The sequence below is a fragment of the Spinacia oleracea genome, chromosome 4 (genome assembly GCF_020520425.1).
Source record: "Spinacia oleracea cultivar Varoflay chromosome 4, BTI_SOV_V1, whole genome shotgun sequence".
Classification (NCBI taxonomy): Eukaryota; Viridiplantae; Streptophyta; class Magnoliopsida; order Caryophyllales; family Amaranthaceae; genus Spinacia; species Spinacia oleracea.
The window spans coordinates 19,635,283-19,648,786 of record NC_079490.1 but is presented as its reverse complement, the minus strand read 5'-3'; the positions used below and the strand labels follow the sequence as shown (position 1 = coordinate 19,648,786).

Genomic DNA, 13,504 nt, shown 5'->3' with positions numbered 1-13,504 from the left:
ACCAGAAAAATGTGAATCTAGTCCACCACCCAATAGTATTGGACTATTGGATGTAACCACCAAATAGATCTTAGTCCTTAAGTGTGCACACCCCCCAGTGAGTGTTTTTAACTCAAAGGAGTAGATTAAGCCTAGGGTCATGCTCATGGCTCCGACCAAATAATAAAGCACAATGTGCTATTCAACCGGTTCATATAATATCTTAGGGAAAAAGGTATTAGAAGATGATCAATTATCATCCCAAAATAAATTAAATCAATTCCCAATAGTACAATATGCATATGCTCCAAGCTTCCAAGCTTACAACAATAATATTGTTAACCTCAACCTTTTACCCTATGTCAATTTCTCGATCAACCCCACAAAGATAGTAATTAGTACGCTAATCCTTATTAGCCAAATGATATATTTCCCTTACACTAGTAAAACCTCAAACAAATTAGAGTAAATTCTCATTGAGAATATAACCGAAAACAACTAATCAATAATCTAAGACAAGCAAGAGCATCATATAAGAAATTAAAACTAACATTCCAATGTAAATATAATCGTGCATATTAGCCAATTAAACACATTAGCAATTTAGACAATTTATAGCAAAGCAAAATATATAAACCAATAGCATACACAACATGCATACTCATATGACTCTAAATCGTGATTGCACATAATAATAAATTAATACTATGTATCTTCCAATGTCACATAAACAAAACACATATATAATAAAATTTCAAAAGATAGGATAAACGATTATAAATTTATAACTAATTACTATACGGAAAACTCTCAAAGGGGTAAGCTTGATTACTAACTACTAATTAATAAAGCCAAGAAACTCTATTACGATCTAAAACTCTAGAATATATAGATTGACCCAATCCAAATTTCCAATATCAATCCACAAATAAACTAGACCCTTAGATATCTACACATATACAAATAACAGTGACTAATATAATAAGAAATCTAAATCAACAATATTATCAATGAGTTGAGCATTTATCTAATACACGTTATCACATTATTCACTTATAATTAGAAATAAAATTTATAATATATATAACAAACAACTCTAAAGGCCTATACATGATTATATATAATAATCAATACTTAATTACGAATAATTTAAAGAGACTAAGTGTGCGTGATTACCTTCTCGGAACTTAATCCACGACAAAAAACGAAAGTATTATGCATCACAAAACCAACAGACTATACTCTCGTGCACTGCAAGCAAGGCTTGGTCAACTTGCCAATTAAAATACTTGTTTGGAAGATTAATTAATGAATTACCAGAAGATCGGTCATGATCCATTGATCACAAAAGAATTTAGTTTGTTTTTTCCTTTTGAAATCTAGTGCACGCACAAGAGAGGGGATCGAGTACGGAAAATAATCCGAGAGACTAATCTCATAGAATATCAAACGGCCGTTCCCCTATTTTTTTGCTTTAAAAAAAATACTAGGGTTGAAGGATATTTATACTATCTCATAAAAATAGTCCTACTGAATTTAAAATAGTGTTTTTAAATTTTCCGAAAATATTAAAAGAGACTAACTAAAAACAGAAAATCATTTAATATGAATTATAACTTTACTTTGGCTATATATTATATTTTACGAAATCGTAAAATATTAGGGTATTACAATCTATCCCCTTAAAAGAAGTTTCGTCCCGAAACTTAAAGTTAGAAAAATACAGGGTATTACAATCTACCCTCCTTAAAATAAGTTTCGTCCCGAAACTTAATGTTAGAAAAATATAGGGTATTACAATCTACCCTCCTTAAAAGAAGTTTCCTCCCGAAACTTAAAGTTAAAAATACAAGGTATTATAATCTACCCTCCTTAAAAGAAATATTGTCCCGGAACTTAATTTAGAAAAACTTTGTTACTTTAGTTTCAAATGTTAAAGACTATTTTTTTTTTTGTTTTTTTTTTACAAAGAAAAAATAAATTATAACAAACTTTTGCGACATAAAATATTAGGGATATTACACTAACACATTACAAATTCAATTTCATTTTCAGAATTGAATTTCAATTTCAATCTCAAAAACCAAATTCAAATTCAATTCTCCTCCTCTTTTTGTTCCCTGATTCGGACCAACCACCACCACCACCACCACCACTGTCCGCCACCACAACCACCGTTCAACACCACCTCAAGCACCCCAACACCACTCGACAATCACTCGACCACCACCGTACTCCCCCTTGCTCCCTCCTCTGTCGCATCCCTGCTCCCCTCCCCTGCCTCCTTCTTTCTTCCCCTCGCCGCACCACCGTGCCACAACCACCAACCCCAACCACTCTCGCTGCCACCCTCAATCACCGAGCTTCTCCAACCACCTCTCACATCCACCACCGCCACCCCTGCACCCCCGTCTTCTCCCTCGCACTCCCCTCTCTTTTTCCAGTTTTTGCGCCGCCCCCATCCACCATCTCCCTCGCGGCCCTGCCGTGCTGAACCACCGGCGCAACCCTGCCGCGCCGCCCAGCCAGCCGCCACCTCCCTTCCTCCCTCCTTCCTTTCCCTTGCTCCTCTTCGTGCCTCCCCTGTTTCGCACCCCTCCCCTGTTTCTATTTCCTTTCCCAGAAAAACCGAAAATCAGGTGTCTAAGTGAAACCTTGATTTTTATTCACCTCAAACCCATACTTGAGTTGGGCTATTTCAATTTGGGCCTTTGGTGAGTTAAAAATTGAATTACTATTTCAGATTTCCTAATTATTAAATTTCAGATTCTCTAATTATTAATTTTCATGTTTTAATAATCTTTATAATATAATTATTTACTAATAAAATTGGTTATTATTTTTCAGGTTTAATTATCGATTTTAATGAAATAAATTACTAGCTTTATTTAACAAAAACCGAATTTATATAATATTTTTTATGTAAATCGATTTATGAAATATATAAATATATTTCGACTAAATTTCGTTTAATAATATTTTCATTATAGTATGAAATTATATTTATTTATAAAACCATTACTCATAAAATTTATTATTTATAAAATATCGATTTTAAATTATTTGTCGATTTAATACTAATTCAGTGATTTAATATTTTGAAAGAAATTGGATTCGGAGCTCAGGACGAACGAACCAAGGAAAAGCCTTAGCAATCGCGGAGTGTAGGTAACGGCTATTGCTAGTACCCGCAATTCCTTTATAAATGCGATTATGAAATTACAACGTTATGATTGATTTATAAACTGAATGTTTTTGACATGTTTTATGAATTGCGGGAAATGAATTATGTTTTGATTGAATTATTTATTATAATATGATTTGATGGAATTATTTCTTATAATATGATTGATTGAAATTCTTATAAAATGATGCTTATATGATGCCATGAATGAAATGATATTTTATTGATCCCAGGATCAAAATGATGTTTTATTTCGATCACATGATCTAAAGGAATTATGTTACTTCAAATGAAGTAAAAGGCTAAAATGTAAAATTAAACGAAACATGATAAATGAAAGTGAAAGGCCTAGTCCGTTTGACAGTATATGTTCACAGGTTACGATTCTCGGTCATGCATGTACCCATGGGGCATCCTCCCATTGAGCCAAGGCTCTCATGTTTTCGGGCCAAGGCCCCATGTTTTATGGACAGCGGTCCATCGTGGAAGACGTTCCACCATGTCATACTTGCCACGGCTAGCATGTGTACCCAAAAGTTATGAATGAATTAAATAAAGGACGTTATAAAATGTTTTACATTATTCTACTCTCCCTGTGTTATTAAATAAAATGAATTGAAATGAATTTACGTTGCTAGAATAGTTCGTTACTGAGTCTTCGGCTCACCGTTTTTGTTTTCTGTTTTAGGTACTGCTGGGAACGATGAAAACGAGTAGTGGCGAGGATTTCACTTTAACAATATTCACCTAGTTAATGTTCTAAGTTTTAATAGTTTAATTAAAGATTTTTAGTACGTTATGTACTTTTACTTTGGGAATATAAAGGATTATTATGTTAATTTTGGAGGATTTAATAGCTTATGATTGATGGTTGCCTTGTAATTCCCAAGAGGGAGTTACGGCTGGTAATGTCCCGACCGAATTATGTTAATTCCGCTGCTAAGTATGCTTTAATAATTGAATTAGAGTTCGGGGTGTTACATATGACGAGCCCAAGCTCCACTAAATGGTTAGAGGCCATGCAATATGAAATAGACTCCATGTCTGAAAATCAAGTCTGGGATTTGGTTGATTTGCCGGATGGGTTCACACCTATCGGATGCAAATGGGTCTTCAAATTGAAGAAAGACGAAGATGGAATTGTACACATATACAAGGCTAGATTTGTAGCAAAAGGTTACAGGCAAGTTCACGTCGTTGACTACGATGAAACCTTTTCTCCTGTCGCGATGCTTAAGTCTATTCGGATAATCCTTGCGATTGCCACTTTTCATGACTATGAAATATGGAAAATGGATGTCAAAACTGCCTTCTTGAATAGTGTTCTTGAAGAGACTGTGTTCATGACACATCCGGAGGGTTTTGTCGATCAAAAGAACCAAGGAAAGGTATGCAAGCTTAAGAAGTCCATCTACGGACTAAAGCATGCATCAAGGAGTTGGAATAAACGATTTGATGAAGCAGTCAATAAGTTTGGCTTCATCAAGAATCAGGACGAATCTTGTGTATACAAGAAGGTCAGCGGGAGTAAAATTGCATTCCTAGTCTTGTATGTTGACGACATACTGCTTATTGGAAACGACATTCCTATGTTGGAGTCTGTAAAGACTTGGCTTGGAAAGTGTTTCTCAATGAAGGACTTAGGAGAGGCACAGTACATATTGGGCATCAAGATCTATAGGGATAGATCTAAGAGGATGATTGGACTAAGCCAAAGCACTTACATTGACAAAGTGCTAGCTAGGTTCAATATGATGGAAGCCAAGAGAGGCCATCTACCCATGTCACATGGCACATATCTAAGCAAGAATCAGTGTCCCAAAACATCTGATAAGCGTAGAAAGATGAGTGGAACTCCATACGCTTCGGCTATTGGATCCATCATGTATGCTATGATTTGTACAAGGCCGGATGTTTCGTTCGCACTCAGTGCAACGAGAAGGTACCAGTCAGAACCAGGTGAGGCGCATTGGACTGCTGCCAAGAACATCCTAAAGTACTTGAAAAGGACTAAGGATCAGTTTCTGGTTTATGGTGGTACAGATGAGTTGATTGTTAAGGGCTATACGGACGCAAGATTTCAAACCGACATAGATGATTTCAGATCACAGTCTGGGTTTGTGTTCTGCCTCAACGGCGGAGCAGTAAGCTGGAAAAGTGCTAAGCAAAGAACTATTGCGGATTCTACAACTGAAGCCGAGTACATTGCTGCCTCAGAAGCAGCAAAGGAAGCTGTTTGGATTCGGAAGTTCATCGAAGAACTTGGTGTTGTGCCCTCCATTAAAGGACCAGTGGCTTTGTATTATGACAATAACGGAGCCATTGCCCAGGCAAAGGAGCCTAGGAGCCACCAGAATTCCAAGCACGTACTGCGGCGATTTCATATACTTCGAGAGATCGTTGAAAGAAAGGAAATCGAGATTTGCAAGGTTGGAACTGACGACAACGTCGCGGATCCATTGACTAAACCGTTGCCACAAGTGAAACACAACGCACATGTAGCAACCATGGGAATCAAGCATGTTGGAGAATGGCTTTGATTTTCTAATTATTGTTTTAGAACATCTGTTAGATCTATGTTTAAAACAATTGGTTTAACCATTTCATATTTATGAAATCTATTATTTCATATTCATTTAATTGTGGTTTAGAATTAAATGATAAGTCCATGTGATTCAAATCATTCAAATGGGATGTCAAGATGGATTCTTCGACAAAGAAACACCCATAAGTGAACTTGAATATTGAAGTCACAAAGGATCCCTAATCCAGGTCATTGAAAGATGGACGACCAATGAGTAATGAAGATTAGATTGCAAGTAGATTACTTAGTTCTGTTTCTTGAACTAGAGTGACTGGATGTCAGAGTCTTTTGCATAGATACTTATTGGATCTTGTATCGGATTGACCATGAGAACACTTTAAGAGATTAAATTCATGTCATAGGTAGTCCTTATTAATGGTGATTAGAAACCGTTCCTCAGAACATGAGCGATTATGTCTACTCGTTTGAGAATTAGTTCACTTTGATGCTAGCTAAACGTCGCATCGTAAAAGGAGGCTATAAAAGCAGTTATCGGGCGTACTATGAATCAAAGTGAGTGTTCATAGATTGCAAGAATGGATTGTCCTCCTATCTTTGATAGGATATGGTGTTGTTGTGTAACAAGGCCTCTCGAAGAGTTAGATACTGTAAAATGCATGGCCGTGCTCAGAATGGTTAAGGCTTAACCTTCTGCAAAAGTTTGACAGTTGAACTCTGTAATCCGAGAAACACTTCTGGACCTAATAAGGATGGCTTGGATCTTACCTTATGTTCAGTAAGTAACACTAAGCGACAAAGGAATATGAATGCACACTTGTCTGAATGACAAGTGGGAGACTGAAGGAAATATGTCCTTCACCCAAGGTGCATGAAGTCTAATACCAAGGTTCAGATTAATTGCGAACAATTAATTCAGTGAGATCAAGTGATCGGAACAGCTAGCTGGAGCAATGCTTCCGATCAGTGAGTTCTAATGGATATTAAACTCACAGCTTACTCCTGACTGAACCTACAAGGTCACACCAATGACACGTAACAGATCACCGGATTAAATGAATCGGAAATTCATTTAATAGCTTTTCGGGAATTAGTTGGAAAATGTATTATACGATACAACCTTGCATCAGAATCGTATATCGTATCGCGAATATTCGTAAGCTAGGCGAAACGAATAAATCGTATCGTACGACGGTGATTCGTCGTATACGAAACGATAAATAATATATCGGAAATATATTTAATCGCGGATAAGAAAGGGGCAACGCTGCCAGCCCAACGAGCCAAGGCGCGCAAGCGCGCAAGGCCCACTGGGCGTAGCAGCGAGCCAGTGCGCAAGGCCCACGCCTTGGCTGGGCGCGCGCGCATGCAAATGGCAGCAGCAGCAACGCACACAGCGCGGCCCAAGGCCCAGCGCCTGGCTGTGCGCGTGTGGGCATGCGCGGATGATGCTGGCCGGCCTTGCCTTATGGCTCGGTCGGTTAGTAAGGTTATGTAAATAACCTTCTAACCCCTTTTCCAACATAACACAATTCATACACACAACCCTAGGAGAAAAACAGAGAACCCTAATTCTCTCTGTGCCTCCAAAGTGTGTTCATCCCAAAAGCACAAACTCTTGATCGATTGTCTAAGTTACGATAATCAAGACGGATCTGATCGTGTCGGTGAACCAAGTAGAGGAACGACAACAGGAGTTCTAAGTTCGTGTTCATTGACAATTTGTGGAAAACACGCTTCAAACGTAAGTCTGCTTAATCTGTGCTTTATACATGCTTCCTGGCTTTGGGGATTGTTTCCGCACATGTTATGTTTAACTGTATTCCCCTACACTTTTATGATGGTCTTGCTGTGAAGGCTAATTTAGTGAGAAGAGGTTTGGATTGTGATACCGAGTGTAACTATTGTGGCATTCGGGAGGAAGATTTGCAACATGTTTTGAGATTTTGTTCGGTTTCTCATTTGAGTTGGATGTCTAGTTCACTTCAAATCGATCCTTCAGAAAATGAATCGTGGCCATTAAAAAAATGGGTACGAAGCTATATCATGATTTTTCATAGCGAGGATGGGTGGAACGGAGGCCGTGTTCAAAGATTTATTGCTTTTCTTTGGTGTTTGGGGAAAACGAGGAATGCAAGAATTTTTAGAGGGGAGGGGGGACACCCGGGTGCGGTTTTGGAAGCCTTGGAGAGTCAACTGAAGGAAGCGGATACCTTTAGAGTGTGGAACCAAGATTCGTCATCAGATGGGCCAAGAGAGCCTCCGGGTTTCAATATGGTGCACATTGGACAAGAAAAAGAGTTACATAATGATTTTATTTTGCAGGTTGATGGGTCGTGGGACAAGAAGACTGGAAAGACGGGATGGGGAATGATGGTTTCTACTAATCATTTCTCAGATTTAGAGGAGTCGGCAGGCCAACATGGTAGGGCAGTCTCTTCAGATCATGCAGAAGCGAAAGCTTGTCTTCTTGCCCTAACTTGGGCCTCAGATAGGCAGGTTCATCGATTACGAATTAATACTGATTCATCTGCTCTAGTGTCTAACCTCCGCACGGGAAGAGTGGTTGATATAACAATAATGGGTATTATTGAGGAAATCAAGGCCTTAGGCTCCACTTTCCGGCAATGCACTATCCTCAAAGTCCCAAGGGGCGAAGTAGACAAAGCTCACAATGTGGCCACTAGATGTAGGACGCTTGGCCTTTCTTTTGTTTACTTTTTTGGGTTTGTTCTTTGTAGCTATTGTAAAATAAAATCTACTTGGAGATTTAATTACCTTGTTTTGTACGCTAATATTCAAAAAAAAAAGTTTCACTCAGATTTCGTAAGGTTTTATGTTTTGAAGTTCGAGGACCAACTTTGTTTTAAGGGAGGTATAATGTGATGCCCCAAAATTTTATATTCTTAATTATATTGAAGAAATTATTATTTATATGTAATAATCCTGATTTTAAACAGCCCTTAATCTCGTGTTAAGCATATTCATCCTCTTAAACTAATTCTTAAAACAAATAAATAAAAGTTCTTTTGGAACTAACCTGAGACTATAGTTTTGGAATTACTTTAATTTGGCGAGAATTTAAAATATTTATTATTAATTTATTTAAATAGTTTTAAGATTAATCCTCACCCTAGCTAAAATTTGGAAATTATTCGTTTTGAGATTTTCGATTTTTATATTATTCTAAAAATAAAATTTAACTCGAGACTAATTGTGACATTATGATTTCTATTTTGTTTTCCTGAATGAAGTGGTACATTACTTAAATTATTAACATGACTTTTTCTAAATTAAAGCATTGCAAGGAAATTAATTTAAAGAGTTTAATAGATAATTTATTTTTTTTGACATAGGATAAAGTTACGGAAAAGAAAAAACTGAAAAACAAATTAACCATTTGGCCTAACACCAAATGGTGAAGAGAATTGCAATCCTTCCTTTGTTGCCCTTCTTTCCAGATCATGAGCAGCCTATATATCACGTCGATCTACCTTATTAATCATGCAGCTCTTGAATTATTTTCTTATCTCGAGAATCGCGTTCACCGTCCAACGAACACATATATAAGACTTAACCTTTCCCTGCAAGAAAGAGACTAACGTCGCCGAGTCAGTATATACTGCTATGTCCTTCATTGATGAAGTCGTTACCCATTGTAAATCACGCAGACAAGCCATCGATTCCACATGTAAAGCTGAATGCCCTAGACCATAGTCACAACCTCCAATAATTCATGTCTCCGCTGTTTGTGGTTGTTGAAGGATCCATCCCATTCCAGCTCTTGAAGTGACTTTGTTCCACGCTCCATCAATGTATATAACCGTACCTGGCATATAAGCAATCTCCTTACCTATATTCGTAAAGTAGAACCCCGGTGGGTAGGTTTGCATGTGCTATGTGGTGTGTGGAACACCCCAATTTTCACTATCTTTATGCATGTAGATTGCATTCTCCTTCAAAGCTAAAGTAACTTGGGTTTGAACTTCTTGAATATCCCCAGTCTCAGAACGGAAAACTCTTGAATTTCGCGTAACCCGTAATGCCCACAAGATCCCTATGAAAGTGACTACTTGATCACTGTACTTGCCATCCTCGCTAATAAAAAGCTGGATATAGTTGAGAATCCATTGTTGAAGAGAATGATTCTCATTAAAATTTGAGTAGATGCCTAACATACTACTCCTCCACACATCTTGAGCCAATTTACAATGGCGAAACATGTGTTGCGCATCCTCAGAAAAGTCACTGCATAGGTCACACGAAATATCTAACGAAATTCCTCTCCGCTCTAGACTAGCTTTCATTGGCAGCCCCTCAACCATTATCTTCCATATAAAAAGCTTCCATTTTGGAAGAATTTTAAGATCCCAGAGTAATTTAAAAAATGGAACAAACCTATTCTGCCTAAAACCAAAACTAGCATCCTGGTCAGTGAGCTGCTCTTGTAAGAAAGCGTAACCAGTTTTGACTGTGAAATTCCCAACTTTGTTTTTAGGCCAATATAATCGGTCTGGAACTGAAACTGAACTAGATGGAAGCTCAACAGACAGGATAGAATTTGCATCATTATTATCAAAGGAGTCTCTAATTAGTGCTGCATTCCATCGAAGTTCCGAAGCCCGAATAAAATGACTGACTCTCCACAACTTTGCACCTGTTAAACGAATATGGGAAGCAAAAACAGGTACCTTTCCATGGACCCAGTTATCCCTTCCTGCTATGATATTGTTTCCATCTCCAACCTTCCAGGCTGAACCTTGAAGTAAAAAAAATTCTGCTAATTTTAGTTAGCTGAATTTAATTGTAATTTGCTTGCTAAGTTGCCAAGTGTCCCATTAACCCATGATTAGTCATCAAGGATTCAAGCCACTGGAAAACAATTTCTAGAAAAATCATTTGGGTTTCCTCAACCCCATCTCACCGCAATTTTGATAGTGCAGGTGTGTGCACGTAGCTCTAGGTGCACCGGGATCAAAACGACCAACATTAAACACAAAACGCGCGTTTTCATTAAATTCCCAGAAAAAAAGAACAATGCCCTTGAACAAAAGAACAATTCCCCTGAACAAAAGAACATTAAAGGCTCTGTTCTTTTCAGCTATGTTTATCGTGTTTTTATTTGATTCGCTGTTATTTTTGCGATATATATTCTTCTGGGTTTTATGTTTTGAATTCAAACTGTAAAGAGGAGAGAGAAAGTGTGAACTATGTTTTCTTAAATGGGTTTTAGAGAGAGAAAATAATGAAAATCCCCAAAAATTCGTTGATTTTTCTGCTTCAACATCAAATTAAATTGATTATTCTTCTTGAAATCTGAATTCTGCATCTGATAATCAAATTTTGGAGGTAATTTTTCAATTTTGTAATAATAAATCGTATGTTTTGATGATTTTGATTTTGTAATAATTGTGTTTTTGATGATTTTGACTATTTTGATGATTTTGATTTTGTAATAATCGTGTTTTGATGAATTTGATGATTTTAATGAATCGAATTATGTAATAACACACTGATTTCGTTGAAATCGTTGATTTTGAAGATCTTGATTATGTAATTACGATTTTTTTTCCAGAAAAAAACAGTTTTACGTATCAAAAGAACATATGCTCGTATTAAAATAACAGTTTCATTATGCTCGTATTAAAAGAACTGTTTCATTATACTAGAAAAATAGACCATTTGCGTTTCATAATTTGTTCTTTTATTTTATTGTGTTCTTCTTTTTTATTATTTTCGATTTCATTTGCGTTTCATAACTTGTTCTTTTTATTTTATTGTGTTATTTTTCTTGTTACTTTTTATTTATCCTTTGTTCTTTTGATTGCATTATTTTTCTTGTTTTTATACATGTTAACCTATTATTTATGAATAATGTGTTTGATAATTCATAACAGAATGATGAAAATGATGATTCTGAATCATATGTTATTGTGGGACAAAGACACAAAGTACTTGACTTGTTCTTTTAGTCTCTATATTTGTTCTTTTAGTCTTTTCATTTGTTCTTTTTATAATACTCTGTTAAAAGAACAAAATAAAAACACGTGCACGGTTCTCATTATGCACTCTTTTATAATTTTTCCTTTTTCCTTTCTCCTTCTCTGTTCTTCAATTCTTTGATTCTACTTCCTATTTGTCCATTTTCTATTTTTCAACTATACTAGTTGTTGGACGGCACGCTAACGCGCGCAGTCCCCCAAGTTAGCAAAAATAAGTTTGTGAAATTGCAATTGGATTAATTTGTGGAATTAAGGTAGGAATAAGTTGTGAAATTATATTGTAAAGTAACAACAAACAAAAATTCTTATAAAAGAATAAAAATATTAAAGAGTACACTTAGATATATCATTTCATAATGAATTTGTGATGATGATGATGACGTTTGGCCTATGAAAAATTGATTGGAAAAGATGAGAAATCTGATTACTAAAAAGAGGAAATTTTCTCTGATGGAACTATGGAAAAATGTTTTCTTAGCTTTAATATCTTGTGATTTTGGTAAATAAATAGACAATCACTTCTTTGACGCCGACTCTAGCGCTCATACTTCATATGAAACCGATAATACCACTTTGTTTTTACACTAGTCAGTACGTATTCACTTTTTCGACTATATATGGCATTAATAGTTTCTTGCATAACGTTTGGTTATCTTTACATTTTTAATCAACTTTTATAAAAGTTTACTTATATACATTAGGAATAGAAACTATTATTAGTTATAAATTAGAAAATGTGCAAAAACAAATGGTAAATCTATTGAAAAACTCCTATATTATGCACAAAATGGTGATTAAACAGAGAGGTTGACACGAAAATGAATCATTTGCATGAGAGAAGAATACCACGTTATCAAACAACAAGATGTCATTAAGTTGCACGAACTTGTCATTAAGATATCATTAAGTTGCAGAAGAGTACCATCCAAATTTAAAAATTTGCAAAACAAATTCAAATTTGAAGTTCTCATCTCCCTGAAGTCAAATGTACACAAGAAAATGCCAGAATATATACGCAATAAGTTGCAGGAAGCAGTGGATTATTAACCATCTGCAGTTTGGAGGCTTCTGATCGGCTTCTTCCTTCAAACATATGACCTGAAAACTCAAGCCTTTTTAAGCCATAAGAACTCGTTGACGTCCTCTTTCTGTATCACCGGACAGATCCAGCAAGCAAATTTAAATAAGAAAGAGTATTTAAACATGATTAAATTCTTCACGTACCAAACTACATTACTTATTGTCAACAGAAAAACTCCATAGTTCTAACATGAACATTCAACAAGCAAATACAGCATGACAACCCCAGAAATACCAACAGATCTGCTATACTTAGATCTTACTATAAGGCAGAACAAATAAATCTATGAATGATGCTTTTAATTTGGACAGGTTGGAACGAGTATAATTTTGATTAGCGAGGAAATAGCCCATTTAATAGAAAAAGATGTTACCTATAAACTGACAAGCAAAAGCAAAACTCTTCCTAAAGTAACTCTAGTAGAATACAAACTGGTATAGCAAGTACTATGCAAGAATTAAGAAGCGAATAGTTACAACACTTACAAGTGTCAGCATTAGGGGTGTGCACGGTCCGGTCCGGAACGGAAAATGGACCGGACCGGACCGGAAAATGGACCGGACCGGACCGGAAAATGGACCGGACCGGACCGGACCAATAAATTCCGGTCCGGTCTATGGTCCTTGAAAATATGCGATTCCGGGTTTCCGGTCCAGTCCGGTCAAAACCCGAAATTTCCCGGTCCAGACCGGTGACCCGGAATCTCTTTTAAAAAA

General features: G+C 36.4%; 2 protein-coding genes across 2 annotated transcripts; both read right to left on the bottom strand.

The window, feature by feature from the left end:
- Window positions 1-2,194: 2,194 nt before the first annotated feature.
- Window positions 2,195-9,516, bottom strand: LOC130471377 (hyphally regulated cell wall protein 1-like). The gene is made up of 2 exons (XM_056841448.1): window positions 9,430-9,516; window positions 2,195-2,593 (listed from the first exon to the last, which is right to left on the bottom strand). Exons 1-2 carry the CDS (start codon window positions 9,514-9,516, stop codon window positions 2,195-2,197), a joined length of 486 nt encoding a protein of 161 aa, XP_056697426.1.
- An 85-nt stretch (window positions 9,517-9,601) lies between these two features.
- LOC130471376 (uncharacterized) lies at window positions 9,602-12,968 on the bottom strand. Its single transcript, XM_056841447.1, has 4 exons — window positions 12,964-12,968; window positions 12,723-12,855; window positions 10,630-10,747; window positions 9,602-10,464 (listed from the first exon to the last, which is right to left on the bottom strand). Exons 1-4 carry the CDS (start codon window positions 12,966-12,968, stop codon window positions 9,602-9,604), a joined length of 1,119 nt encoding a protein of 372 aa, XP_056697425.1.
- Between the last annotated feature and the right edge of the window lie 536 nt (window positions 12,969-13,504).